The sequence below is a fragment of the Seriola dumerili genome, unplaced genomic scaffold (genome assembly GCF_002260705.1).
Source record: "Seriola dumerili isolate Sdu_G_001 unplaced genomic scaffold, Sdu_1.0 BDQW01000068.1, whole genome shotgun sequence".
Taxonomy (NCBI): Eukaryota; Metazoa; Chordata; class Actinopteri; order Carangiformes; family Carangidae; genus Seriola; species Seriola dumerili.
Genome location: NW_019174323.1, coordinates 12,903,462 through 12,929,781, shown reverse-complemented (window position 1 = coordinate 12,929,781; position 26,320 = coordinate 12,903,462). Strand labels below are relative to the sequence as shown.

The window sequence follows — 26,320 nt, the reverse complement described above, 5'->3', positions numbered from 1 at the left end:
TGAACACACACAGAGGACCTTGCCCAAGGTGATCCAAACACTCCTGTATGTGCTGACTGGGTGCCAAACTAGCTGGTGTCTCTAAGGCAATGTTAATACTATAGCCTAACAAAAGAAGTTAGACAAATCTGGCTGTTGTACTTTATATAATAGAAACATATTTAGTTTTACACATGCAATCCTCAAGTCTGTAAAGGATGGTTTGTTTTAATTTTGAAGTTTAAATTTCAGCTTCACTGATTTTACAGGATTTCCAAAACCAGCAGGACAAAACAAGTCAAAGAAAGACTTCAGGAAGATCCACCATGTACCACTGCAGTTCCAAGTTCTTCTATACATTAAAAAAACGCTAAAGAAATATTTAAAAGTGGGCCCAGTTTTTTTAAAAGAGAGAGAATATTTAACTTGGCAACAATGGCAAAGACAGGAAAACAGTGCAGAGCAGCTTAACGTGTAAGAATATCACGGTGTACACATACAATGTTTATTAGCTACAGTACAACTGTCTCAGTCATATGTGTCACTGTTTGGTCACCAAATTAATCACCGACTGGCAATGACGTTGAAAAACAAGTCTTTCCAAAGAGAAATTAAAACGGGGAAACACACTCATCTGACATCCCCACAATGTCTCCCTCTTTGAATAAATCTTCAGTTCCTTTGTCATTTCTCAATTTTTTTTCTCTCCTTTGGTTCTGTCTACTGTTTTCTCTTTTCACTCCTCCGTCTCTATGTGAATTAGGTGATGTAGATGCGGTGAAAGTCATTGGCTCCGAAGGCACAGTTGCACTTGGGGCACTTCCTCTGTCGTGTGTCGTAACGCATCTTCAGACATTCGTAGCAGAATACGTGGAAACACTTGGTGAGCACCGTCTCCTTGTCTCGTGTGTTGCAGCAGGGGCAGCGCAGCTTGGCCTGGTGACAGATAAACATATTGTTTAAGGGCCAAATACCGACCTGCCAGCACTGTTATTACCTCTGCACATTGTATGGTAATACAGCTAATACCTGAGGGTGTAACAAGTGAGAGTCTTGATATCCCCAAAGCACAAAGTGATTTTAATATTTGCAGAGGTTTGAGCTCACTTTCTAGCCCATACTCATGAATGAAAAACAGCCACTGTCAGCTAATCAAACAAATTATAAAGTTATATATTATAAAGTAGTATTTGCATTACGACACATTACTTTTTCATTAGACTGCTGTATTTCTGTATAACAGTTCACTCAAGATTGTGCCAGGAAGCTGTTGGTGTTTTTGTAACTCCTTTGTCACTAACAGAGGTTAATTAAAGTCATAAATTTCTCTGCACATAAACAATGTTCTCTCTCTCTCACCTTGTACTGATTGATCTCCTCCTGCAGGATCTCATCAGCGTCAGAGTAAACCTCCACCTTCTTCTGTTTCTCCAGCTTCCGCCTCAACCTGGACAGATCCTCCTAGAGGGCATGAAGGGAGAAGAGTCATTAGAGCTGCAGCCTATGGTGATCCTCCCACAAGAACTTAAGGAAGTAACCCGTGTTTGGACAGAGTTTGGAGTGATATCCCCATTCCTGAAATACAACATACCTGTGCTCGTTTCAGGTTGCTGCTCTCCCTCTCCCGGGCGGTGCGGTTCTCCGCCACAGAGACCTGGATCTCTTTAAGCTTGGCCTGCGTGTGCTCCAGCTGCACCTTCAGGTCCTCTGCCAGCTGGGCAGCCTCCACCGCCTGCAGCAGGGAAGGAACTGGACACACTCAATAAAAAAACCTAATGATGAGATTCCTGAGCTGTAATGTGCTGGTGGTACAGTAAACTTGACATTCTGAGTCTAATGTTTGTGCTTCAGCTTTAGAGATTCAATTGTATACTAACTTAAACAAAAGCGCTACTGCTTTTGCATTTTTAAAATCATATTTACTGCAGATTGTGTATATTTTCCATCTCTGACGACCATTTTCCACAGCATATGATATGTCTGTTCCACACAGCCCCTGGTTTCAGTTAAAGCAAACGGCCGCTGGTGTGTGTTTTCTGTTATGTTTTAATTTTATTGTTATGGTTGTTCTTACTTGTGAAAAGAAGATTAAATGTGAAAAGAAGAGAATTCAAGCAATATATTCACATAAGAGAGAGGATGATGTCATTAACTTTTCCCCAATAGCACTCCTCTGCACATTCGCAGTCTTATCCAGTACCTGGGCAATTACCTCAAATATGTCAGACATGTAAGCACTTGAATACTTGCAGAACTTGAAAGTGTGGGAATTGAGACAGGTGCTGGGTTTTATTTGCTAAAAATGTAGGCCATTAATGCAATGTATTGTGGCAACAAACCCACAACTCTTGTCAGAATTTTTCACAAGCACCTAAACACACCAAAGTGATGATAAGTACAAATGTGACTTTGGGCCCATGGTATTATCCAGATCCTCTTTTAATGCTACTCAGTGTTTATATTTAGGACCACAGACATCTGGCAGCAATCAAATCATGCCGTGATTAGCAGATCTAAAGTGTGAGACTGACAATATGATAGATGGCATCTCTCTTCTCACCTTCCTCTTGTTGAGTTCTAGTGCTTGTGTCCGGACAGCCAGCTCTTTTTCCAGAGCAGCCAATGTGCTCTGGAGGACACCCTCTTTTTCTTCTAGCTTCTGCACAACCAGCAGCTGGGCGTCCACCTGAGAAAGGCAGCAGCCAGTTAATATTTCAGTTCCCCGACACAATGAAAAATTTCCAGGTTAAAAAGTTACACTTCACCTGGGTTTTGAATGTGAGGACTTGGTCTGCCAGCTCCTCCTTCTCCTCTTTCAGCAGCTTGTAGATCTGGTTCGATTTGATTCGCTCACTCATCAGCTTGAAATTGGCATCATCCTTCTCCCGTAACTGCTGCAACAGCCGGCTGTTCTGCTCCTGCATGTCCTCGAAAGCCTGGCCTGTTACATCCATCTCACTCAGCAGGGCTTCCTCCTCCTCAAGAGATGCATAGGTGTCAGTGATCAAACACAGTGGTATTTGTTGTTGCTTCTAGACTCCAGTTTAAAAACAGATGGGATCTGATTTTGTGTTTGACCATTTGTCGAGGTTCATATAAAGTACTGTACGTGCTGGGGGTATGCATATTCCCCCAATAAAACTATGCTAATCTTCTGTAGTCACAACTGAAAATAACTAAAACCAATCCAATCTACTTCCAAATAAACAATAAAAAATAACAACCATATAAACAAAAAAATATGAGTTTTTGGCTCACAAATGTACCATTATATTTCTCAAAAACAAAAAATCACATGCATGTTATTAGTCTCAATCCAAAATACTGTTCAATCTATGTTGTATCTTTTGGTACGAAGAATCACAGATGTGCGCTGTAATCATATAACCTGACGTAATTAATGGCATTACACCCACACGGGCCTGTTGATGATTATGCATCTTGAGATGCAATCACACCTGGTTTGTTTTCTGTGCCATAAACACAGCTACAAATTTTTATTTTGCTTCATTTTGATTCACGTTGCCCACTTACAAGCCAACTAGGACCTATAAACAAAAGTCACATGAACTCTCAAGTAGCTTGTTTATTGGATAGTTTTGGCAATCAGCCTTCCTACAAAGTTAAATTCAGGCAGCCAGGAACTGAGGGGGACAAATCAACCACATCTAAGTCCAAAAGAGTTGAGTTGCTGTACAACTCTGTAGCTGATAAGAAGGAAAAGTAAAGAGCTGAATAAATCATTATCAGTCCAGACTGTGTTCTGCCTTCTGCTAATCATGTTCTGCTAGACCTCCCAAGCATGCAGAGCTGCAGGCTATCAGATCTCAACATCTGTCTCCTTTCTGCTCATATAAATGGTGTGGAACAACATTTAAACAACTTAAAAATTGGAAAACTTTTACATTTTCATGTAATTTTGCTATATTTGATTTAATTACATTTTCAGTGCTAATGAACATTTTTAGGTGGGGGTCTTCGTAGTTATTTTGCTTGCAGAAGAGTTCTCACAAACACAAACACACACACACGAAGTAAATGCTCAAGACTGCTTGGGTGACACATATAAAGATAATATATTCCATATTAAATAATAATCCTCAAACCCTGGTTATTTTGTTGCGCCAAGGTCAACATCTGAATGAATATTATTGTGACAAGAGCATTACATTATCTAATGTGGGTGTGTTCACAATCTACGCAACTCAAGCTTTAGAATTAGTATGACATTACTTAACCAACATTTGACCTGGCTCAGATAATGGTTTTATTTTTTTCCATCTCGTGAGAGTCTGCTCTCTTATTCCCTGAGTTTTCTGACTTAATGATGAAATTCCAATTCTCAAGACAGCAGAGACAAGTGAGTGAGCTCAGATCTGACAGTGTTTTACAAAGTTAAGAGTTTATCTGGGTGGCTCGCCCAAAAAGAATTGTTTTCATTTTTGTGTCAATTTATTTCCAGTTTGAATGTCAACATGTTCAATGCATAGCATAGCACATCCTTCAGCAGCATAAATTCATCTGTTACAGATACAATATTATAGAAATTTTTATAGTGACCAAAAAAAAAAAAGAAAAAAAAAAGTGGAGTGTTATACAGATGTTTTTAAATATCTTAGCCCATTTACTACAAAGCCTGTTATAATTTCAATAAACATCACTAAACAGATAACTACATAACTATGTTGATGAAAAATGAAACTTTGAAGCAGACGGACAATGCTTCTGAAGATTAGTTTGTTAGATTGTTTTATAGTCTATACAATACTATCTTTTACGATGAGGCCACTATCCTTTGATAATTATTAATTATACTTTAATTACTATAAATCATTCTAAATTAGCAAAATATATTTTTAACATTTCTCTGCTGCCATGATGACATCTTTTAGTGTCATTAGATGTTTTATGTATAGTAAAAAAATCAAAGTTAAAAAAAAATTTAAGCTTCAAACTAAAAGAATTTTGACAATGTCTTAACAAGAGCAACTTCAACCTGCAACAATCATCAACATTATAAAACTTTACCATGAAGTTAACCAGCCAATCACACTTAAATTTGAGGCCATGGCATCAGATTTCAGTTCCTCTTTAGTGGTCTAAGATTAGGAGAGCCTTTTTCTTAAGCAAATGTGACACTCATTGCACTACTCTCATTCTTAACACAGCTGGCTTATTTATATTTATATCTGGTGCATTCCCAAGGCTTTATAGCTGAATTTTCCCATGCAGGGCTGATTGTTAATGTCTCACTTCTCATTGGCGTGAAAAAATTATCCTTTTAGAAAGTGGAACAGGTTTAAATTTGATCAACCTGTTGTAGCTGTCATTTCCTGCAATGACCAACTGTAAAAATTATACATGTATCACATGTATGTATAGGCTACATTGAAAACCTTTGGCAAAAGTTCACATACCACTGCCTTTCCCCATACATCCTGTCTCTCTACACTGACTGTTAAGTAAATGCATAATGACAAAAAAAGTGATGCACATACTGAGCCTGTTATATGTTTGAGAGAACAAAACACACAGATACCTGTTTTGTGGCAGCAAGTTTCTTCTGCAGATGCTCAATGGTCTCTTCTGCAACTCTGATCTTCCTGAGGGCATCTTCATCAGCCAGCTTCTTGCTTTCCTTCCTCTCCCTCTCCTCCAGCTCTCGCACCCTCATCCTCAACTCATCCACCTGGACAGTTCAAGGTAGGGATGGGTATTATAAGTAACTTACACTAATGTATTTGGAATTAGCAGCTATCATACACACAAAAAAGAAATGTGCAAAAGAATGACAAAGAGTCGAGACATCAAAGAACGAACCTCAGCTTTAGATTTGCGCTCAGCTGCCATGAGCTGCACTTTGTCCCTTTGCTCCTTTGGAGCCGACTTATACATGTCCAACAATAGCTTCATCTCTTTCTGGGACTCCTGGGCTTTCCTTATGAGTTACAGAAGACAGAGAGATAACATTATGATAAGTAATAACATCAATGTGATTAGTTGAGTGCTTCTAAGCCCACAATCACACATTTGCTAACTACACAAAACACAGCAGTAGTATGAGACTTTTTGGAAGTCTTTACTGATGCCAGGCTTCTGTGTGCAGCTTGTAATCAATCACTGCACTGCACAAGTGCCTACTTTAGTTTTAACAATGAAGATTTTGTATTTTGAAATATTAAATTTGAAATCATGCAAGGACAAATATTTTATAACAAAAATGAGTAAGAACAAGAACAGATTTTACTAGAAATGTGGAATTAAATAGAAGGGGGATGTACTTGAGTTCTACTCTGAGCATCTTCAGTGTGTCCGAGTCCTTCCTCTTCAGCTCATCACTGCGCTGTCTCTCTCTCTCACGCTCCCTCTCTCGTTCTCGCTCAGCCTCCCTCTCCCTCTCCCTGGCCCGTTGTCTCTCCAGTTCCTTCCTCCTCTCCTCTTCCTCCTCCTGGTCTTCATCCTCCTCTTTCTTTACGTCAATGCTATCACTCGTCGTCTCCTCAAGAATTAGAACTCCTGTGTCGCCACTCTGACAACGAAACTGTCAATAAAGCAAAATATTTATCAAACATTTTTTTTTAAATATTATTTCCTTGAAATTGATAAAAAAAATTACACTGGTTAGAAGAAATATATCTGCAATAATGTTTCGATTTTACTTAAAACATCCTTCTGAATTTCAATAAAAACACTGTAACCGCTGGACCATGAATCACGTCATCTACCTTATTGATCTCCATCTGCGTTTCCCGCAACTTCCTCTTATAACGCTGCACATCACCTTTCAACTGCAGGTTGTGGTTCTGAAGACTGCTGATTAAGTGTCGCATCTCTCTGTTGATTGGTCCTGAGAGAATAAGCACCAAGCATCAAAGTCAGACACATACACAGAACAGTCAACATGTGGTTTCATTATGAGTAATTTGACATTATTCTGAGCTGTAAATGATGAGTTCAACTGCATGATGCACATGCAGTTGAACTCATCATTTACAGCTCAGAATAATGTCGATGACATCATTGGTACAAATGATATAGTATGCATTGTTCCTTCTGTGCAAACATGATTAAAACGTTTGATAAAAAAGTTTGCAATGATCTAATAACTGATTCTTGAAGTGCGTCATATGTATTACAAATACAGTGTTGTATCACTGGCAGGTGTATGTCTATGCACTACACTGTGGCATTATTTCCCTTCCCTCTTCAGAGACGTCTTGATTGATGTGAGGGTGTTTTTGAAAAGGTACCTGCTTGCTCATTGGCTGCCAAATTCTGCTCAAACTCGATGCGCAGCATCTCATACTCTTTGCGCACCTGGGCCAAGGTATCTTCCAGCTGGATGACATCAGTCCGCAGCTTCTTCTGAAGGGATAGCTCATCACTCTGAACAGTTGAAAACACCAAACACTGATCATGTCGCCAAGCAGTGGCAATAATACACACATACGAGGAGAAAAAAATGTTTTCTCTAATGTATAAAGCTTCTTTTTTTTTATCTCCATGGGAACAACTTTACACAATTAAAGAGTTACCTCCATGTGCTCAATTTGTCGGAGGTGGGCGTTCTTTGCAGTGAGTAGGAGTGCCCGTGCCTCATCCAGCTGGGTTTTGACCCCAAGAGACTCGTTGTACAGCAGGGAGAACTGTGACTGCAGACATTTGTACTCTAGAGTCTCCTTCACAACCTCTTCTGGAATATTGCGCAAGTCCATCTAAAAAAAAATCAGGATGTAGTTTGAGATGATGGCAAAGGTTGAACAATGGGAATCTGTTACCACATTACATTGACCCATGCTATGACATTCATAGATGAAACAAAAATACTTGTCTCAGGCAAATGAAATGGGGTTCTTGACCTCCCGATGTAGTTGTTTATAGATGTTTCTGTCCTACCATCAAAATACTTTATCTTTACCTTGAGCTTCTCGCTCTCCCTCACAGCCTCCTGGAGCTCCACCTGCAGTTTCTCCAACTCTGCCATGCGGCTATTTGCTAACTCCTGGTTGTGCTCCAACTCTGCATTGAGACTTTCAAACTGAGAGGAAAACAAAGACAATGTGTTATAGGAGAAATGGGCATGGTATAAAAACACTGTTTTGCAAACTTGCATCTGAGCAGTTACATGCAAAAAACAGGTATATGTTCCACAAAATTAATTGGAATAGGGTGCTTTTTAGGAATGCTCACCTTCTGAATATTCAGTGTAATCTGTCCTCCAGGTAGCCCACCTGAGCTGCCGGTGCTGCTGTATCCAGACTTAAGCTGGAGACATGGATATGGGAAAATGAAAAAACAGTACAGAAAAACAACACAAGAGCACACAACAGATTTGCATCCTATGTAGGTGTAGGTGTGCTGTGATTCTATGACATCATTCAGGCTGTGCTTATTTACTTCATGTTCAGATAGCTGGTAGAAACAGTACACATCAATAAATGCATCGACAGCAGGATTCGCATCAATAAGAGCAGCTGGCTTGACACGCTTTGATGCTTAGGACCTTAACACTGTCAGCTTGTGTTTAAGAGAGAAACAGCAGCATGAGCTGCATGAACAGATAACAAAGCTCACAAACACAGACAACATCATACAAACGCACCTGCTCCATAGCCTCTGCCAAGTGTTTGTTGAGCTTTTGTTCCCTATTGCGAAGTTTCTCGATGTCCCACTGCAGGTCCTCTACTGTCGTCTCCATCTCAGACACCTTGGTTTCAGAGCTGGTCACCTTGTCCACCAACTCATTGTACTGCAAGACAGCAAGAAATAACAAGAGCATCAGTGACAAGTACACATCAAAATCAGTGGCTACATACGTGTACAATTTCCCTCATTCACATTCCCTATCCATTTGTCTGACACACACTTTCATACCCACACACATGCACAGATATTCACCATACGATCTGACACCCGCAAACAATGCCAAGGACACTGTACCTCCATAGACATCTTGTGGTGTCGGCCCTGCAGGAGAGTGGCCAGGTCCCGCAGTCGACTGTTCTCCTCCAACAGAGTGTGGCTTACACTGATGACATCAGACTGGCTATCATCATCACATGCTGTTAAAGAGGATCCAGTTAACAGTGTCCAATTAAAGTCGAGCTGATGGGTGTCAAGAAAACCCTTCTCACATTTACGTACACCAAGAAATCAATAATTACATTTTAAACTTAATTAGTAGCAAGTAATTAGTTACTTCTAATGTAGGATGTAAAATGTTTCTTATTCCTATGTATGTGTGCCAATGGCTAATCATATAAAGATGTATCACTAACAAGCATGTCTCCACAGTTACCTGCAGTCTGAACCTGCTTGCACATGTTGTCGATGCGGGTGTGTAGCCTGTCAAAGACGCAGACCAAGCAGGCGATGGCCTCCTTGCTGAACTGCATGCGGTCCTGGAGGTGCAGGGCGAGTTCCTCCTCGCTGCTGTGCTCCAACGTGGCCAAGAAACCCTTGGCATTCTCACTTAGTGGAGGAGGGGGCGGTGACGCATCTGAACATATGTACAAGGTTTTTTAGAATCAGTACAGCAGGTAATAATAAGGTCAAATCATTAAACCTCAGTCTTTATGCAGAAAAATTGAAACTGTATGTGCCCTCATAAAACCTGAAATCTTGGAGAGCTAAAGCAGTTGCCTTCTTTAAAGATACACATGGAAAATAAAGACTCATACATCAGGATGCTTTTTGTGAATTATAGCTCTGCCTTCCACACAATCACTTTGTGGATGACACCACAGCTGTCGGCCGGATCAGCATCAGTAACAACAACGAGGCAGCCTAAAGGGAGGAGGTCCAGCATCTTGTGTCTTTGTGCTCCACTAACAACCTCACCATCAAGACCAAGACAACGAAAGAGCTCATTATTGACTTCAGGAAGTCCACCATCACCACCCCCAATCCAATGTACCAACACTGCTGTGCCCTGGGGATCTGAAATCTCAGGGTTATTATCCATCTTGAGCTAATTTAAGTAGCCTAACTTTTACCATAGCTGTGATCACTTGATCATAACTAGACCAAAATAGTCACAGTATATCTGCAGCTGGCAGACAACTTGGGTGGGGGGAGGATTGTATTGCAGTTTCAGTCTCATTTCAGAATTATTACACTCCTATTCATATGATATTAGTATAAAATAAAGGCAGATTACAGATTATATGGTAAAATTATAACAGTTAATAAAAACGTCAGGGATGGAGACTTTCCTTAGTTCAGTTTAATCAGGAAAAAGCTTGCTTACCTGTTGTTGAGTCCTGTGGTGGCTCTGTCGGTGTTATCAGCTCTTCTGACCCAGCAGGAGGAGGGGGCTGCTGCTGCTCCTCCTGATGCTCCTCCTGATGCTCCTCCTGCTGCTGCTCTGCCTGCTCGCCTTCATTCTGGGCCTCTGGAAGAGGAGGTGGAGGAACAGCAGAGGTTGGTGAAGCCAGATTGACACCATCTTCCTCCATTGGTGTGGGATCAGGGAGAGGGGCCGAGGGTGGGGTAGGGGTAGATTTCACTGGAGTTTCTGGCTCAATACGTTTGCGTAGAATGTGCACGTTCTCTTCCAGCTGCAAATTAAAAAACACAAGGATTGAAAGGCATGTTAGTCTTGTAACAAAAGCATTACCATGGGTTTATTTGAAAAATTCAGTCTTGCATTTGAAAGATCTTTTGATTACAATTTCAGTGGTACTTCCAGACTGACTTCGCATAGTGAAAAACCCTGCTGAGTGGTATCGTATTTTGCAACCAATATAAAATGCACACTACTGTCCATAGTTGGATTATGGAACCATTTACATGTGTTGTGCGAATCAGACTAATCTAACGAACTGGTTTACTCTGACTACACAGAGTGATTTACACCGAATCTTATGTTTACATGGACATTTCTGAAAACAGGATTCAGCAAAAAAGAAGGGGATTAATATTGCTCCAACAACGTAATCAAAAGTGTTGAAAGCACCTGCGACCAGTAGCGGTTGACAATCAGCAGGGTGGTGTCATCAGTGGCTTGTCTCTTCTCCAGCTTCTCAATTTTCTCTCGTAACTCATCCTCCATTGCCTGTCTCTGCTCCAAGCGCTCACATAGCTTCTTATTCTTGAACTGAAGCACCTTCATGTCCATTTCCTCCTGCACAGAACAAATACAGACACAGAGGTTTGGCAAAAAAAAGTTTAAATGAGCTACATTTATGTCACCTTGGTGGAAGTAGTAGTAAATGGATAGAAAATTATGACTTGAAGTAAACACCAAGTGACTGACCGTAGAAGAGACTCCAGCTATGCGAATGGGCTCTATGAGGGTTGTGGTGGTCTTCTCCTCTTTTTTGCTTTTCTTCTCAGGTGGGCCAGGGGGGCTGTCCCCTCCTGAGGGACGCTTTCCTCCCCCAGCACCTGACATCTTTCCTTCCCCTGCAAGAGATCAAAAACGACATTAAATCATTACTTTAAGTAACTTCAGATCATTTTGGAGAACTCATTCATTTAGTGACAGCTATCAACGGCATTACTCTTATTCACAAGCGCAGGACCACCGATTTTAGCCAGCTCAAAATACTTCTCTTCTGATGTTTATATGAAAACGTTTGTTCCTGTACGGTTATTCTCACTGTTGCTGCATAAGCCACTGACTAAAAAGCTACCAACCATTTTGAATTTGGCATTTTTGCATCGATTAACGGACATTAGCGTATCTTGCTAATGCTAGCTAAGCTAATGCTAACGGTTAATTCTCCGAGACCAGGTCGGGCATATTTAATGGCTGGTGGTCGGTATTTTTATTCACCGAGCATCATTGCACACGTAAGACATTGTGTAAAGAAACTCTACCCGCACAAACATTTATAAGATGTTTTCTGACTAATATTATCGTTACAAACCTTCACAAGAAGCGATTGAAAATGTATCTCAGGGCATACAGGGAAGCTACAGGAAATGACGACGATGTACTTCCGCAGAGTATTTTTTCATCAAAAATAATAAAGCAAACATGAGATTAACTACATTACTTTGGTATCTTACCTTACAATGTACTAACGTAAAGATACTTGGAAAATAGCCCTGAAAATATTGTTATTTAAAATAAATAAATAAATACATAAATAAATACATAAATAAATAAAACATCATGCAAACTTCACTCCGGCCTCAAGGGGGCAGTACTGGCGCACTCTGTAGTAACAGAACGTTTCGACGAATGCGACCAGAATGTAAACAGTGACCTAGCTAATAGATGCTAACATCATCGGTAGCTATCTTTGGTATTGTCACCGCTGAATCGCACGCAGTCATGGCTTCACGATAGTTTGATTGAACGAAGACGGCGGTATTATACTGATTCCTTGTTCGCCGTCTCCCTTCTTGTCGCTTCATTGCATACATGGTGAGTAGCTTCCTCTTCGGTCAGTGAACCTGCAGCAGCTGCAAGGCCAAGGCAGAGACACAGCTAGCTAACTGTCATGATGGATCAAGGGCACATTTGCAAATAACAGTAGAGGAGACAAATGTAGCAAATAACAAGAATGCTCAACTAACTAGTTTTAAGATGAAGACAAAACTCAACACTTCCTTGAGACGAGTTACTTTAGCAGTTCCTCTTACAAATCATGCAGCACTGTTACAACTTGAGACATGTGACTAAGAGTTTGTTGTTATAAATTCATAAGCTATCACCATGACCAAAGACATTGTTGTTGGAGATGAACTGCCGGACTGGGTGGGAGCTAAGGAGTTCTACCAGAAATATGACCCCAAAGAGGTAATTGGCAGGTGAGTCCAGCAAAGTAACCAGAAATGTACGTTTTCTCAGTTTTCTGTAGGGATGATAAAAAGTCAATGCTGTACTCTGTGTCCATGGTGTCTCAGGGGTGTGAGCAGTGTGGTACGCAGGTGTGTGCACAGACACACGGGCCAGGAGCTGGCAGTGAAGATTATTGAGATCACAGCGGAGAAGATGACAGTCCAGCAGCTGGAGGAGGTGAAAACCTCCACACTGAAGGAGATCCAAGTCCTCAACATGGTGAAGGGACACTCCTCCATCAGTATGTTGGAAGTCTTTTTTGGACCACAAGACACTTAGATTTCTGGTCTTGAATATTTGATAGGATTGAAACCATTTTTACGTGTCTTTTGATTTCCTTTAGTTACTCTCATTGATTCCTATGAATCCACAACCTTCATATTTTTGGTGTTTGACCTGTGAGTACAAAATCATATAGCAAAAGTATCATGGTCCTTTTGATTCTCCCACTGAAATATTAATGTTAACCTTCATGAAATCATTGTCAGATATTAGAACGCTCTTGTTTTCCTTTTCAGCATGAGGCGAGGAGAGCTTTTTGACTACCTCACAGAAAAGGTTACTCTGAGTGAGAAGGAAACCAGGTGAGCTCCAGCATCAACACACTGCATCAGTTAATTGAATTTGTCATCACTTTAACACAGTTTTGTGTTTTATTATAATGTTTCTGCAAGGTCATAATACCTGTCCACCAATTGTGTATTATTTCCTTTACTGGTGAATATTTCCAAAACGATAATTTTACAGTTTTATGAAAGTGTTTTTCCATCCTTTCAAGCTATTGAAACATATTACGTGTATGATTTGAAAGACTTAAAGAGCTAAGTTATGTTGTCAGAGATCAAACCATATGAGTTTATTCCAATAGCTACTTGCATCTAACAGTTTCACTAGCCTGCCAGAGATGAAAACAAGCAGTCCCCTTTCGCCTGTATTGCAATACACTAACGTTACTCTGACAAGAAAAAACTGAAGATACCACAGTGTGTACTGTGAAAATGAACTGAAACCAGTGGGCACCATAAAAAGATTAAGTGACATGCTTTGTAACATGGTCAGTGGTAATGTAAAACTAAAAGTATTTTGTAAAACATGTTGGTCTATAGGAGTATGATGCGAGCTCTGCTGGAAGCAGTGCAGTACCTCCACTCCCTCAACATCGTCCATCGTGATCTGAAACCTGAGAACATTCTCCTGGATGATCAGGGACACATCAAACTTTCTGATTTTGGTTTCTCAGTGCAGCTACAGCCTGGAGAGAAACTGAGAGGTACTGCAGTATGAGTGTAGTTTGGTGTCAAAACAGTTATGCGAATCATATAGCAGTCATTTGTACAGACAGAGGTTACAATATATTTGTTGTCTTTTAATTAGAGCTTTGTGGGACGCCTGGTTATTTGGCCCCTGAAATACTGAAATGTTCCATGGATGAAATGCACCCAGGCTATGGTCAGGAGGTAGATCTGTAAGTCTTTCCTTTTCTCAATGATGCAATATTTAACTTAGTAAAACTGCAAAGCATAATCTTAGGTGTTGACCTCACTAATATTTCCAATTTTTTACTTACGTGTGTTGATGTGTCTGTTGTTAAGCTGGGCCTGTGGAGTGATCCTCTTCACGTTACTGGCCGGATCACCACCGTTCTGGCATCGCAAACAGATGCTGATGCTGAGGATGATCATGGAGGGGCGCTATCAGTTCAGTTCCCCCGAGTGGGACGACAGGTCTGACACTGTGAAAGATTTGGTAAGCTGATATTATGTTGACCAGAGAAGGTTGTTGGTCAGATAAAATCTCCTCAGCAGAAACAGAATTTTTAAGGTTATTCAATAATGTATCTGCAGAAGTCCTAATATTCGCAGGCTGTTGGTATTTTCAGTCCTAAGAACACGTTATATTCCAATATCTGTACCTCTAAAATGTTTATTTTGCCGATCTTTTTGCTTGTGATACTCAGATATCCAGACTGCTGGTGGTGGACCCAGCTGTCCGTCTCACTGCTGAGCAAGCCTTAGCGCATCCCTTCTTCAGACAGTACCAGAAGGAGGATGTGCGGCTCTTCAGCCCCAGAAAGACATTTAGAGTGAGTCACAGTATTGACCTGGCTTGTATTAAGCAGATGATTTAAAATGCTATCCCTTGAAAAAAGTGGCTGTTCAGCAGTACGGGAAAAAGCAAAAAAGCTTGACATTCTCATCTGTTTTCCCTTCTTGCCTCCTCAGGTGTTGATAGTCAGCGTTCTGGCGTGTATCAGGATGTACAGCCGTTACCGCAAAGTTCGCCCGTTGACTCGGGAGGTGCTGGCTAGAGATCCTTACTCCCTTCGTGGCGTCCGCAAACTCATCGATGGCTGCGCCTTCCGTATCTACGGCCACTGGGTGAAGAAAGGAGAGCAGCAGAACCGAGCCGCCCTCTTTCAGAACACAGCTAAGATCATGCTGCTGGGCCTGGAGGACTTTGAAACATAATATGTCAACCTCATTCCTAACCACCTTGATTTTTATTTAACCATTTGCATGTGCTGTAATGTCTGTTTTTGTCTCGTCGAGTTACTGTGTTTAATTTTAAGATGAGGAATTCAGGGACCGGGACGATTGTATGCCTTAATGTGCACCATGGCTCTGTAAGTTCAAGATAAGCATGCACAACTTAATACTCCTTATCTGCCTTTTGCTCTGAGTTTGTGTCCATCTGAAACCCGTCTTCGGGTCATCATATTTGCAGTAGAGGACACGTATAATCATTTGATAAAAGCCATCACATAAACTGTAGGTACATTATGTACATTTAGGATTTTATCTGTTGATAGTCGTATACAACTGAGGAGAGGATGCATTTCTAAACACTGAGGCTGAAGTGGACATTTAAGTACTGTGATTAATTATTTAGTAGATAATTATATAATATATTGTATTGAAACACAGATTTACAGATATTCCAGTGTTACAAATAACTACCAGGGGACATGTGTGAAACATTCTATTACAGTATCTGAAGTGTTTTTGGTAGAAAACTATTTACCTATGATGCATGCAGACATTCCTTAATAGGGAGGCCACTTACACTAACTGTGAAGACCATCTTTGACTGAATATCCTACCTAAACTAACCAACACCATTCCCTACTCAGTTCATTCTTCAGTTTAATAAGTGGCACTTTCCTGAAAGTGCCTGCCTGAGAAATGTACAGTAATTGTACAAATGCAGAAATACATTGTACTGTATATGAATAAAAAGGTTTCATTGACCATAGAATAAATGTTTCAGTTTGAATTATCTTATTTTGTGCTAGTGTTTAATGGAAATCATCATATTGGCTGTTTGAATGGAAAGGTATAAGGAAACTTTCATTCATTCATTATTTTCTGGCCTTGTGGTTGAGCTGTGGAGAGTCTAATGCCCTGTTGTGCTGATCTGCAATATCTTTCATTCGCTGATCTAGGTGTCCAGACACAAGCATCATCTGCTCTTTGACTTCTTTCTCTATCAGTGCCTTCAGTTCTGATGTGGGACCTAAAAGTGAGGATAGGAAACAGTTACAAAACAGGCTCGGCTGTATTTGGCTATGAAAGTTATTTCTGCACTGTTACACTCAATCCTGCTATGATTTGTGATCCTACCAGCTGAGGTGTCCTCTTCTGTGATGGATGTTTCCTGTGTCTCAGGAGAACCATCTTTCTTTGGTAAAACCTCTGCTACTTCTTCCATCACATTTTCAAAATGCAAAAAAGTACATAAAAGTATTAATAAATCTGATCAAAGGACCTTTAAAATATGAGATATAATATAAATATAAGAATATTCTTTTCTCTGGGTAAACCAACATAAACTTGAACAAACATCTCATTTTCATAATGAAATGAAAGGTTCAATGTCTCATTTAAATTTACTGTTGTCCCTTACTCTGCCTATTTACATTCATAGAACTTCCTTCAGCCTGTTTCTTTAATTTTTTAAAATGCACTTACTTTTTACAGGTAGAATAAAAAAGGTTTTAAAACCTTTTTAGACCTTTTCCATGCCACCATAGAACTTTTGTGCTACAAAAAACTGTTAACACTACCTGAAGCAGAAGAATCCTCATGGTCTGGGATCCCAGAGTACGTCAAAGACAAATCAAGTTTCACCTGTTAAAAACGGTGAAAAACACATGATTCTACTTTTAAAACAAAGAAGCATAGCAGAACTTGCTTGAAACAATTTGTGTAGAATAACACATTTCCTACTTTTACCTGTGGAGTAAAGATGTATTTGTAGAGTTTGTAGTGTCTCATATAGCTGTTATGGATGTACTCAAAGATACAGTTCACCTCCTTAGAGCTGAAGAGGTCGACACTAAAGGGAGGTCGCTATAGTTGGCAGACACAAAGACATCAGGATGAAAAGCAGAAATTTTACAACAATGGAAATATAAATTATATTGTGAAAGGAAAATGCTTCTAATTGTTTTACATACCCTGACTGAGTGACAGAGGATAAGCTCCTTGCAGTATATGAAACACTGTTCGATGTTGTTGAGTGGCGTTTCTGCAAGAAAGAAGTTTCAACACATCCCGCATGGTTATGGACTTGACAGAGAATATGAGTCTGTACTGTAAATATTCTCTGTCACATAAGTGTCAGCTGAAGAGGTAGCTCATACTTTTGTGATTTCACAAATTATTCATGTAGAAAGCCAATTCAATCTCTCCTACTATTACTAGGTACTATTACAAAGTAGTGATAACAATTTGATTTTGCTTACCTATGTTAGCCTCATGGATGGACTTGATGATGGACAACAGAGCAGAAGTTTGTTCCTTTTTGAAGCTGCACTCTCTGCTAAAAAGCACAGTCTGGACATACAACTCCAGCAGAACTCCTCTTTTTGGTTCAGGAAGGTCAACTCCAAGCACACTGCACAAAACACTGTCACAGAGGAGAAATGTGACAGAAAAATGAAGTCAGTGCTGTGTGTTTGTGTGTGTGTGTATGTGTGTGTGTATTCGTGATAATAAACATGGGGCAGAAACCTCTCCAGATCAGGAATGGACTGCATATTGTCGATCTCCTCCATGTCATGGTAGCTTACATCCGTCCTGAAAAATACCCAGGGAATAGACTCAAGGTTAGACACTACATTTAGTCATGCAAGGTGCAAAAAAAGCACCAATCAATCAAAATAAACACAATCTGGATTGTAGACAAAGCGCTCACCATAACATTACTTTAGCTTTGACGGCCTGTGGTACCTGCAGAGAAAACCGATGCTTACATTATATGCAATGCATTACAAGTCAATACTAAAGAATAGTTGCATCCAGCAAACGATGAATAGTTAGAGTTTACCTTTATTTTCGTGTCCATTCTTTAGTTCTTTCGCCGAATTGGTTCGACTCTGTCATAAAACAACATACACACAATACGCTTCTCCAAATATACTTTGTACTTAAAGAAAGATATCAGTAATACATTTTTACCATGTAAAAGTATTTTTATGCGAAACCTTGCATTGACCAAAACAGGCTTCGATGAAGTTGGACCATTTCCTGTTTTGACTACCTCGCTGTATCCTAGCAACATTATCCTTCTTTTCTTTTCTTTTTCCGGTTAAGCATGTAGCATGTATTACACCCTAATGAAATAAAGCACCCACATAAAATTCATTTAAAAAGATGAAAATAAACAGGGAACCACAACATATGAAAAATAGTTTTAAAATATATGAAATAAAACATATATAATGCATATGTAAAAATCCCTGCATATTTTATAGATATGTTATATAAATAAAAACCCTGATAAAAAGAAAAAGAAAAAAAGATTTAAAATGTCCAGTAGGCCTATTTATGATAACTCAGCATTTCTTAGCCTATAAAATTATTTTCTTTATTATAATTCTGTTGAAAGATCTCAAACACAGGGGAAAATGCTGAAACTACACACAAAATGCACAATTAACTAACCTTTAGGCAATATAATAAAATATAGTGCAAAAAATGCTTTTTTTTCATTAGCATTTAAAATTGTCTGTTTAAATGAACTGGTAAATCATACCACTCCTCTTACTGTTACTATTAGACACAACTATTACCATAACCAGACAATTGCTATCCCTATTCTGCAACTAGGTAGTCAGAGCTCTTTCAAGGGCTATTAAAAACACACTAATCACAAATAGACTACATGTCAAATAAATATCCTAGGCCTACCATAAAATATTATAATAAAACGACAAAATATATCAATATACCAATTAAGTAACAATTGTTTAGAAGTGGTAATTAAATTGTGTGTGAGGTAAAATAAAAAAGCAGTGTACTAAAACGCAATGAAAAGATGAACTAGTAGCCTAATAAAAGTTATGTTTTGATTAAAGACACAGATGGTTGTTGTAACCATGACAACGGGATAAACCTGCCCCGAGTGTCCCGCTAATAGGCATCGTCTAGCCGTTTTAGTGTGTGTCCTCTGGCACGTTTTTGCCATTTTAATGGTACACTAGGTTATGTGTTGTGCAACGGCACAGCTAAGTGAGGGATCCTGGATGAGACTCGGAAGCTTTGGGTCAATTTGTCTTGGCTGCTGTGGCTTCCGTGTTTGACTGTTTACGCCTGGGTAAGTAATGCAGACTGCTGACTTGTAGTAAATGGAGAGACAAGAGCAAAGCACCACCTTCATGTTTGCCTTGTCTCATGTTTCAGGTGTAACACATACAGGCCTTAGCATCTCCATAAAGCAGCCAGGGGAAGCTTGCCTTGCCCCGGAGACTGCTTGTCCACACTGGCTGAGCTGTGCAGTGCAGTTTAAGAACATTATCCCCTTTTAATCCACTTTGCCTTCTGCTACATGCAGGTGGACAGACTGTCAGATGGAGCTGGGTGGCACAATCAAACACCCGCTTCCATTTTTAATTGCGATATGTGTTTTTTCCTGTTGACTCAGAACCCTTTCTCACATTGAACTTTGATGCTGAATTTCAACTGTTGTTTATAGATATCCTTAATTACCTTCTGATAACTTTGTAATTAGCAGAGAGACTTTGCTGAGACATGGAGGACCCAGATATACGACAACAGAAGCTGGACAATCAGGTAAAGAAACAAGGATATATACAAGTATTTCCCAGATATGTTTTGTTTAAAGTGATGCAAGAATTATAATGCACTCAATGTAAATTACTTACAATCAAATGTCGTTTGAATTGATAGAGTAGATTTTTAGCTGTGTTTCTTTATTTAAAAAAACATATGTAGGATATATATAATTATCCTAGTCCATGTTGACAATCTACCAAAGACTGAAGCATATTCCTTGTTTAATTAGTTCTAGCCAACAAGTGGTTAAAACTGAAGCAGAGCTTTATAAAGAAATGGCTATATGTGTCAAAGCCACCTGCTGTGTAGAGCTACTGCTCAACTTTAAGTCACAGTCTTGTTTATACTCCAAAAGTATGTGAGCTACTGGTTTATATCCGGTGGAGTGCTATATAAATACCTTATACTCAAAAGATCAGCAGATAATCACTAGTAGATGTACTAATACCAAGAGTAGCTGTAGAGACCTAATATTACTCATCTTAAATTAAAACAATGACTATTAATAATAGCAGTTAACAGAAACAATGATGCATGAAACCCTGTGTTTAAAATGTAGCATTCATTATCAGTTGTTTCATTATCTGCAGTTGTGAGTAGTTAAATTAGCTATTTGATTTTGTATAAATTAGTACAAGTTAATGTTCATTACAGATATAGATCTAGATTACCCAAGATAACAGTTTAGTTGTTATCATATGCATTCAAAGAAGCAACAGTACCTTCAAATGACAAATTAAATGCCCTGGCTGCACTCAACATCCAACCAACAATACTGTAAACAAGTATGAGGAAAAAACAGGACTGAAAGAGGAAACATCAAAGTGAGAAAATTACAAAATGCACATTAAGGAAGCGAGAAAAACTAATTCAGGATACCACTGACGAGCTCCACAGAAAGAGATAAGAAGCACCATTTTCTTGTGTGGGGACAGAATTGACAGTTTGAATGAAATCTAATATTCATTCTGCCCCAGCGTGCCCTTTTGATGAAAAAGCAGCAAAAGAAGAGGGCTGATTCTCAAATGGTGATGGCCAATCGGGATACTCGCCAAAAGAACCGAAAGCACAGAGCTGCCCACTCTGATGAAACACCTCTGTTGATCAGCCAATCCCTGAGCAACACTTCTCTGACCGGTTAGTGTTAGAATAAGTTATTATTTTATTACTATAGTATTACTATTACTATTTTTTTTTTATAGAGAACGTAATCCCCTTTTGTTGTGCAATTATGTTCAGTTTCTTGAATAATATTAAAGTGTTTTCCTTTGTTTTTGTCCTGGAGATCAAGTTGAACATGCCCATGATAACCCATTGGATGAGATCACACTGGGTGAATGTGATATGACAGCAAGTATGACGTTAGAGGAGATGCCTTCAGAGAAGCCACTCACTCCCAAGAAAATGAACTTGGACATTGACAAAGAGCCTGAGGTGAAATGTGTTGTGGAGGATGATGCCCAGGTGGAGGGAAAAAAGACAAAGAAGAAAGATGTGAAAAAAGAAAAAGCCAAACGTAAGCCATGTACTCGTAATTTTTGGGACCTAGATAGTCTGGAACTTTGCAAATGTGTGTGCATGCTTATGTGTTTTTTCATGCATGCTAACGCAAAGCTAGGAGACACTTTGGTTTACTAAATTATACATCTGCAATTCATTGCTTTTTCAGAGGTGGAACAGAACAAGGAAAAGGAGAAAGAAAAGGACAGAGACAAGGAGAAAAAGGAGAAAAAAACAAAGAAGAAGGACAAAGTGAAAGAATCTGAAGACACACAGAAGACAAACAAGACAACCAAACAAGAGCGTAAAAGTAACATCAGTGATGTGGATTCATTATTAAGTCACCAGCACTCTGCGTAATATATTACGTACAGTATCTAGTGTTCAATCAGGAAAAAACATTTTTACTGACTCACTTATCAGTATTCTACATTACATTGTGTTACTTAGCTTTCACAGCATTTAAGCGTCTCTTCTTTGGCAGAGATGGACTTACAGGAGCCTTCATGTCTGGAGACAGAGTCAGCGATGGAGATGGCAAGTCCAAAGAAGAACAAACGTGATGAAAGGGACGATGAAGAGGAAGACAGGTCCCAGAGGGCTGTCCCTCAGTCGCCAAAGAGGAAAAAACAACTCGACACATGTGAGGAATCATCTGGCCCAATGCATTTTATGATCAACAATACTGTAAAGTTGTGGTAAAGAACAAAGCTGTGTGTTTTATCTCCACAGCCAGGTGCCAAATAAGTGAGGAGAGCAAAGACGAGGAGGTCCAGGAAAAGGAGAATAAGGGAAAAAAGACAAAGCAAAACAAAGCAGAGAAATCTACGCCGAGTCTGGCTTCGCTTAACTCCAACTACAGGGAGAGTTCATCTTCAAGCAGTGAATTTAATGAAAGAGTGAGACATTATTTAGAAAAGAAACAGTTTAGTATACTGTCAAAAGCAATTGTTCCTCATTTTGATTTGTCACAGAAAGCGGTGTAGTGGTGTGGTGTGGTGAAATCATTCTTACTCTTTTTCATTTCAGTCAACATCGCCAGTGTCAGTGGAGGATCTTGAGAAGTTTGCTCTGCGTCCTGCTCCCAAAGATGTAACGATCCAGTGCAGGGTCACCAGGGACAGGAGAGGCATGGAGAAGGGCATTTACCCAACTTACTACCTCCACATGGAAAAAGAGGATGGAAAGAGAGTTAGTACATTCAGAATTTGAACCAAATCACTGTGCATGCAGATTTGAGCTCTAATAACATGATCTTCCTTTCTTGAGCTGCCATATTTGTATCAAACGTCTCCTCTCCTTCTTCTACAATTAATTTTTCACTCCGCCACTACCAAGGTGTTTCTAATGGCAGGCAGAAAAAGGAAGAAGTGTAAAACATCCAACTATCTCATCTCCACTGATGCAACAAATCTGTCCAGAGACACAAACTGCTACATAGGAAAACTAAGGTATATCTCTCTTTTATTTCAACTTTATGAAAAATGTTCATTTGTGATGCTGATTTCTTTCTGGCATAATCTACAAACTGATGGTGTTCTTTGTGCTGTCACTCCAGATAAAGGATTACACTGTGACAAACTCTTGAAACTCTTTCAAAACCCCCCTTAGAAACATGCACCGTCACCAAGCTTAAACAGTCACTCTCAAACCTGGACATCAAGTGTGTGTTGCATTTGACTTTCCCAGTAAGCCCTGCCATTGGCCCAGACACACAATCCCGGCACCAAAACACCTAACTTTAATTTACATTTGTAACCACAGCTATCATCTGTATTTCTGCAGCGTGGTCAGTTGTTCTAATACATATAACTTATTTCATGTTGCAGTGAATTCTATGATGCATTTCATGCTTGTCAAGCTTTATATAGTGTTTCATAAGGAAGAAAAACAGGTAACAACAATAGCTTCAAATAAACCAGAACTGGAACAAAATTTTCACTCATTTATGGCATTTCTTACTCTGCATTTTGGTGATTCCACATTTTTTTTTATATGGAAGTTATTCTTAATTTTGGCAGAATTGACATTTTCAGCTACACTTGTTAGATGATTTCAGATCATGTATCTTGTAAGATTAATCTGTTTCAGGTCCAACGTTCTGGGTACAAAGTTCACGGTCTATGATGGAGGAGAAAACCCAGAGAAAAAGCCCTTCATCAAAGAGTGTGAATCAGTGCGGCAAGAGCTGGCAGCAATTTGCTATGTGAGTTCTAATTAACATCCCACATAAACATCCCACGATATATGGTATACAGAAAAATTAAATCTGTAACACAATCATTTACCATGTTACAGGAGACAAATGTTCTTGGCTTCAAGGGTCCCAGGAAAATGACAGTGATCATCCCTGGCATGCTGGAGAACGATGAACGAGTGTCTATTCGTCCAAAAAATGTATGATGGAAAAAATTCCTAAGCTTATAAAACCTGCAATGACGCAGGGTAAGTTTGAAATATTTTAGATAAACTTAAATTTAATTTTCTTTCAGGATCTTGAAACTCTACTGGTCCGCCATGCAAACGGCAACGCAGACAAACTGGTCACCCTGGTGAACAAATCCCCCAGCTGGAACGAACAGACTCAGTCTTATGTGCTTAACTTCCACGGGCGTGTCACCCAGGCCTCTGTCAAAAACTTCCAGATCATCCACCCTGACAACGGTAAGACATGACCGACTTATTGTCTCTCTCCTTTTCGAACAATCACAAGATAAATGGCTGTCTTGTCTTGACTATAATCCATATCCTCCCTTTCTGCCGCCCTGCTGTCTTTTCCAGACGATTACATAGTGATGCAGTTTGGCCGTGTGGCAGAGGACGTCTTCTCCATGGATTACAGTTTCCCCATGTGTGCCCTGCAAGCATTTGCCATCACCCTGTCATCCTTTGATGGCAAACTAGCCTGTGAGTGACCCATGCTGGTGTGCTTCAAGTGCATAACTAGACCCATGGTCAAGATAGAAAGTTAAAACTATACCCGTCATTTTACACAGAATAATTTTCATGTTTTGTATCCTGGTGCATTGTAGCACCATGTATGTACTAAATATGGACAAAATGCCACAGACTTAGATTTCAGAGGAGACTTGTTTTATAGGTCCAGTATTATTTTATCACAGATTTTATATCAACATGTAAGCAAAGTAATTTAAGATAGTACAATTTAATTTAATGGTGTCTCTTTTTATATTTGCCAGATGTGTAATGGACTCATGCAATTAAAATAATGAGGACAACTGTGTAAACACTACCAGTGAAATATTAAATGATAATATTACAAGTTTTGCACGTCTAAAAATTGTTATTTCTTTTAAACAGAAAATTTGCACCGTACAGCATATTCCTCTGTGTCTTCTTGGTGAATTTTAATATTATAATTTTTTCTTTGACATTTTCTTTTTTATACATATATATAATAATAATCTTAACTGGCATTTGACTTTTCCAAACCCCTAAAAAGTACAACCTAATGCTGCTGCACTCCTCCCCTTAGATTTTCATCCATCAGATTACATGGCATTTCAAACCAAAAGGGATATCTCTCATGGTTTCCTATCATTTTAAAGTCTTTATCAAGAGAAATGTTTTTATCACAGCACTAAAAAACTGAAAATATTCATATCAGATGCATAGGAACTGCAACAAATTGCAGATAGAGCCAGTTATATCAGGCTGTCTGCTCTTGCACAATACAAAGACTTGAAAATACTCCCTTCTCCCCAGAACCTCATTGCTCATCTCAAGCACGGTGTCAATGCACGTTCACACTGTTTCACATGGGGTGACAAAAAGTCATTCTGGTTTCGACTAATAAAAATAGGCCTCTGTTAAGCTCTGTGGTGAATAGAGTAAATCGATCAGCAATGCACAGATATTTTTGATAGCGAAAACCCAAACTAACCTGAAACCTCTGTTATCTAATTGAGATAAAAATAGAGAGTTTACTTGTTTCCTGTTGAAATTCTTTTAGGCTCATCAAGTTATATGTAAAAAAAAAAATTGAGCCACTCATCCATCAGCTATACCTCACCCCTTTGAACCACAAGTGAGAGACTTGCAAAATGAATTTAACTGCATTTCATGGTTTATCCTGATCAGACTGAAACGCCTGAACAAAACTGAACTGAACTGAACTGGCATACTGTTGGCTTTCTCTTGATTTATTGCCAAATTACTCACTGCACAAGTTACAATCTAACACAGTGAGTCTCAGTCTGTTAGTTTGCTTAGTGCTTAGAGTTAGTATGTTTACAAATTCTAAAGCAACAAGATCACAAACCTCAGAGGAAGACATGGACTTCACTGTCAGCTCTTATCTTTTTAAGAATCACTACAACACACAAGCAGCATTAAGCTGATCTCCTGTCAGTGCATTACATGTTGCACAACACTCTTGTAGGTTGCACAATAAATAACATATTCTAGTTTCAGGGTATATCTTGTCCTACATATTTTGACTTAAATCAGATGATGTCATCAAAGAAGTGCATCAGCATAAAGTGAATCTTAGCATATATGCTATGTATTTCTCCAGATACCACAGTGCAACAGCCACAAATATTAAGCTAAAATGCATTCACTGCTGGGATTTCTCAGTATACTTCACTTTGGTTTGTCATTAAGTATGAGTAAATTCAATTCAAAGTTGACATCCCTTGACTAGTGAAGTAAAATCTTTATGTTAAAAAGCAACAATCATTTATTTTTAATGTTTAATGTGATATGTAGGACATTTGAGTGTAATTGTGACACCTTAAATTCATCATTGCATTGTGTATTTTTGGTGTCTTATCAGCTCATCAACTGATCCACATGAATCTCAGTGTGCTGTTATGAATGTGTTCCAGCTATGTGCATATTTGGTAGATTAGCATAAATAAATGAAGACATCTCACTGAGAGAATGCATTTATATGCACCTCAGATTTACTATGTGGTATCTAAGTAGAACATAACTAGAGTCAGAGCAT

At 39.2% G+C, this 26,320-nt stretch overlaps 4 protein-coding genes across 6 annotated transcripts; 2 read left to right on the top strand and 2 right to left on the bottom strand.

Annotated features, from left to right (window-relative positions):
• Positions 1-193: 193 nt before the first annotated feature.
• On the bottom strand, positions 194-11,898 carry rnf40 (ring finger protein 40). Its single transcript, XM_022743210.1, has 20 exons — positions 11,853-11,898; positions 11,237-11,385; positions 10,937-11,104; positions 10,229-10,538; positions 9,278-9,478; positions 8,920-9,041; positions 8,582-8,728; positions 8,170-8,244; positions 7,898-8,017; positions 7,515-7,694; positions 7,230-7,365; positions 6,705-6,826; positions 6,261-6,520; positions 5,800-5,917; positions 5,519-5,668; positions 2,745-2,957; positions 2,540-2,665; positions 1,571-1,711; positions 1,339-1,440; positions 194-915 (listed from the first exon to the last, which is right to left on the bottom strand). The coding sequence occupies exons 2-20, from the start codon at positions 11,372-11,374 to the stop codon at positions 739-741; spliced, it is 3,006 nt and encodes a 1,001-aa protein (XP_022598931.1). The 5' UTR covers positions 11,375-11,385; positions 11,853-11,898; the 3' UTR covers positions 194-738.
• A 259-nt stretch (positions 11,899-12,157) lies between these two features.
• Positions 12,158-16,031, top strand: phkg2 (phosphorylase kinase catalytic subunit gamma 2). 2 transcript variants are annotated; one of them, XM_022742653.1, is made up of 10 exons: positions 12,158-12,355; positions 12,639-12,741; positions 12,838-13,013; positions 13,116-13,170; positions 13,291-13,356; positions 13,879-14,042; positions 14,147-14,237; positions 14,365-14,518; positions 14,730-14,855; positions 14,995-16,031. In XM_022742653.1, exons 2-10 carry the CDS (start codon positions 12,647-12,649, stop codon positions 15,238-15,240), a joined length of 1,173 nt encoding a protein of 390 aa, XP_022598374.1. In that variant the 5' UTR covers positions 12,158-12,355; positions 12,639-12,646; the 3' UTR covers positions 15,241-16,031. The 2 variants fall into 2 exon arrangements, with proteins under 2 accessions (XP_022598374.1, XP_022598375.1); XM_022742654.1 differs by lacking the exon at positions 12,158-12,355 and having other exon boundaries at positions 12,641-12,730.
• A 43-nt stretch (positions 16,032-16,074) lies between these two features.
• Positions 16,075-18,285, bottom strand: ccdc189 (coiled-coil domain containing 189). 2 transcript variants are annotated; one of them, XM_022743486.1, is made up of 9 exons: positions 18,101-18,285; positions 17,969-18,003; positions 17,785-17,850; positions 17,517-17,680; positions 17,229-17,299; positions 17,005-17,121; positions 16,836-16,899; positions 16,393-16,473; positions 16,075-16,285 (listed from the first exon to the last, which is right to left on the bottom strand). In XM_022743486.1, the coding sequence occupies exons 1-9, from the start codon at positions 18,116-18,118 to the stop codon at positions 16,131-16,133; spliced, it is 771 nt and encodes a 256-aa protein (XP_022599207.1). In that variant the 5' UTR covers positions 18,119-18,285; the 3' UTR covers positions 16,075-16,130. The 2 variants fall into 2 exon arrangements, with proteins under 2 accessions (XP_022599207.1, XP_022599208.1); XM_022743487.1 differs by lacking the exon at positions 17,969-18,003 and having other exon boundaries at positions 18,101-18,118.
• A 1,381-nt stretch (positions 18,286-19,666) lies between these two features.
• On the top strand, positions 19,667-24,601 carry LOC111220238 (tubby protein homolog). The gene is made up of 12 exons (XM_022743257.1): positions 19,667-19,845; positions 20,826-20,985; positions 21,134-21,357; positions 21,520-21,667; positions 21,833-21,991; positions 22,081-22,247; positions 22,378-22,539; positions 22,687-22,799; positions 23,440-23,554; positions 23,647-23,745; positions 23,841-24,012; positions 24,130-24,601. Exons 1-12 carry the CDS (start codon positions 19,804-19,806, stop codon positions 24,261-24,263), a joined length of 1,695 nt encoding a protein of 564 aa, XP_022598978.1. The 5' UTR covers positions 19,667-19,803; the 3' UTR covers positions 24,264-24,601.
• Positions 24,602-26,320: the final 1,719 nt, after the last annotated feature.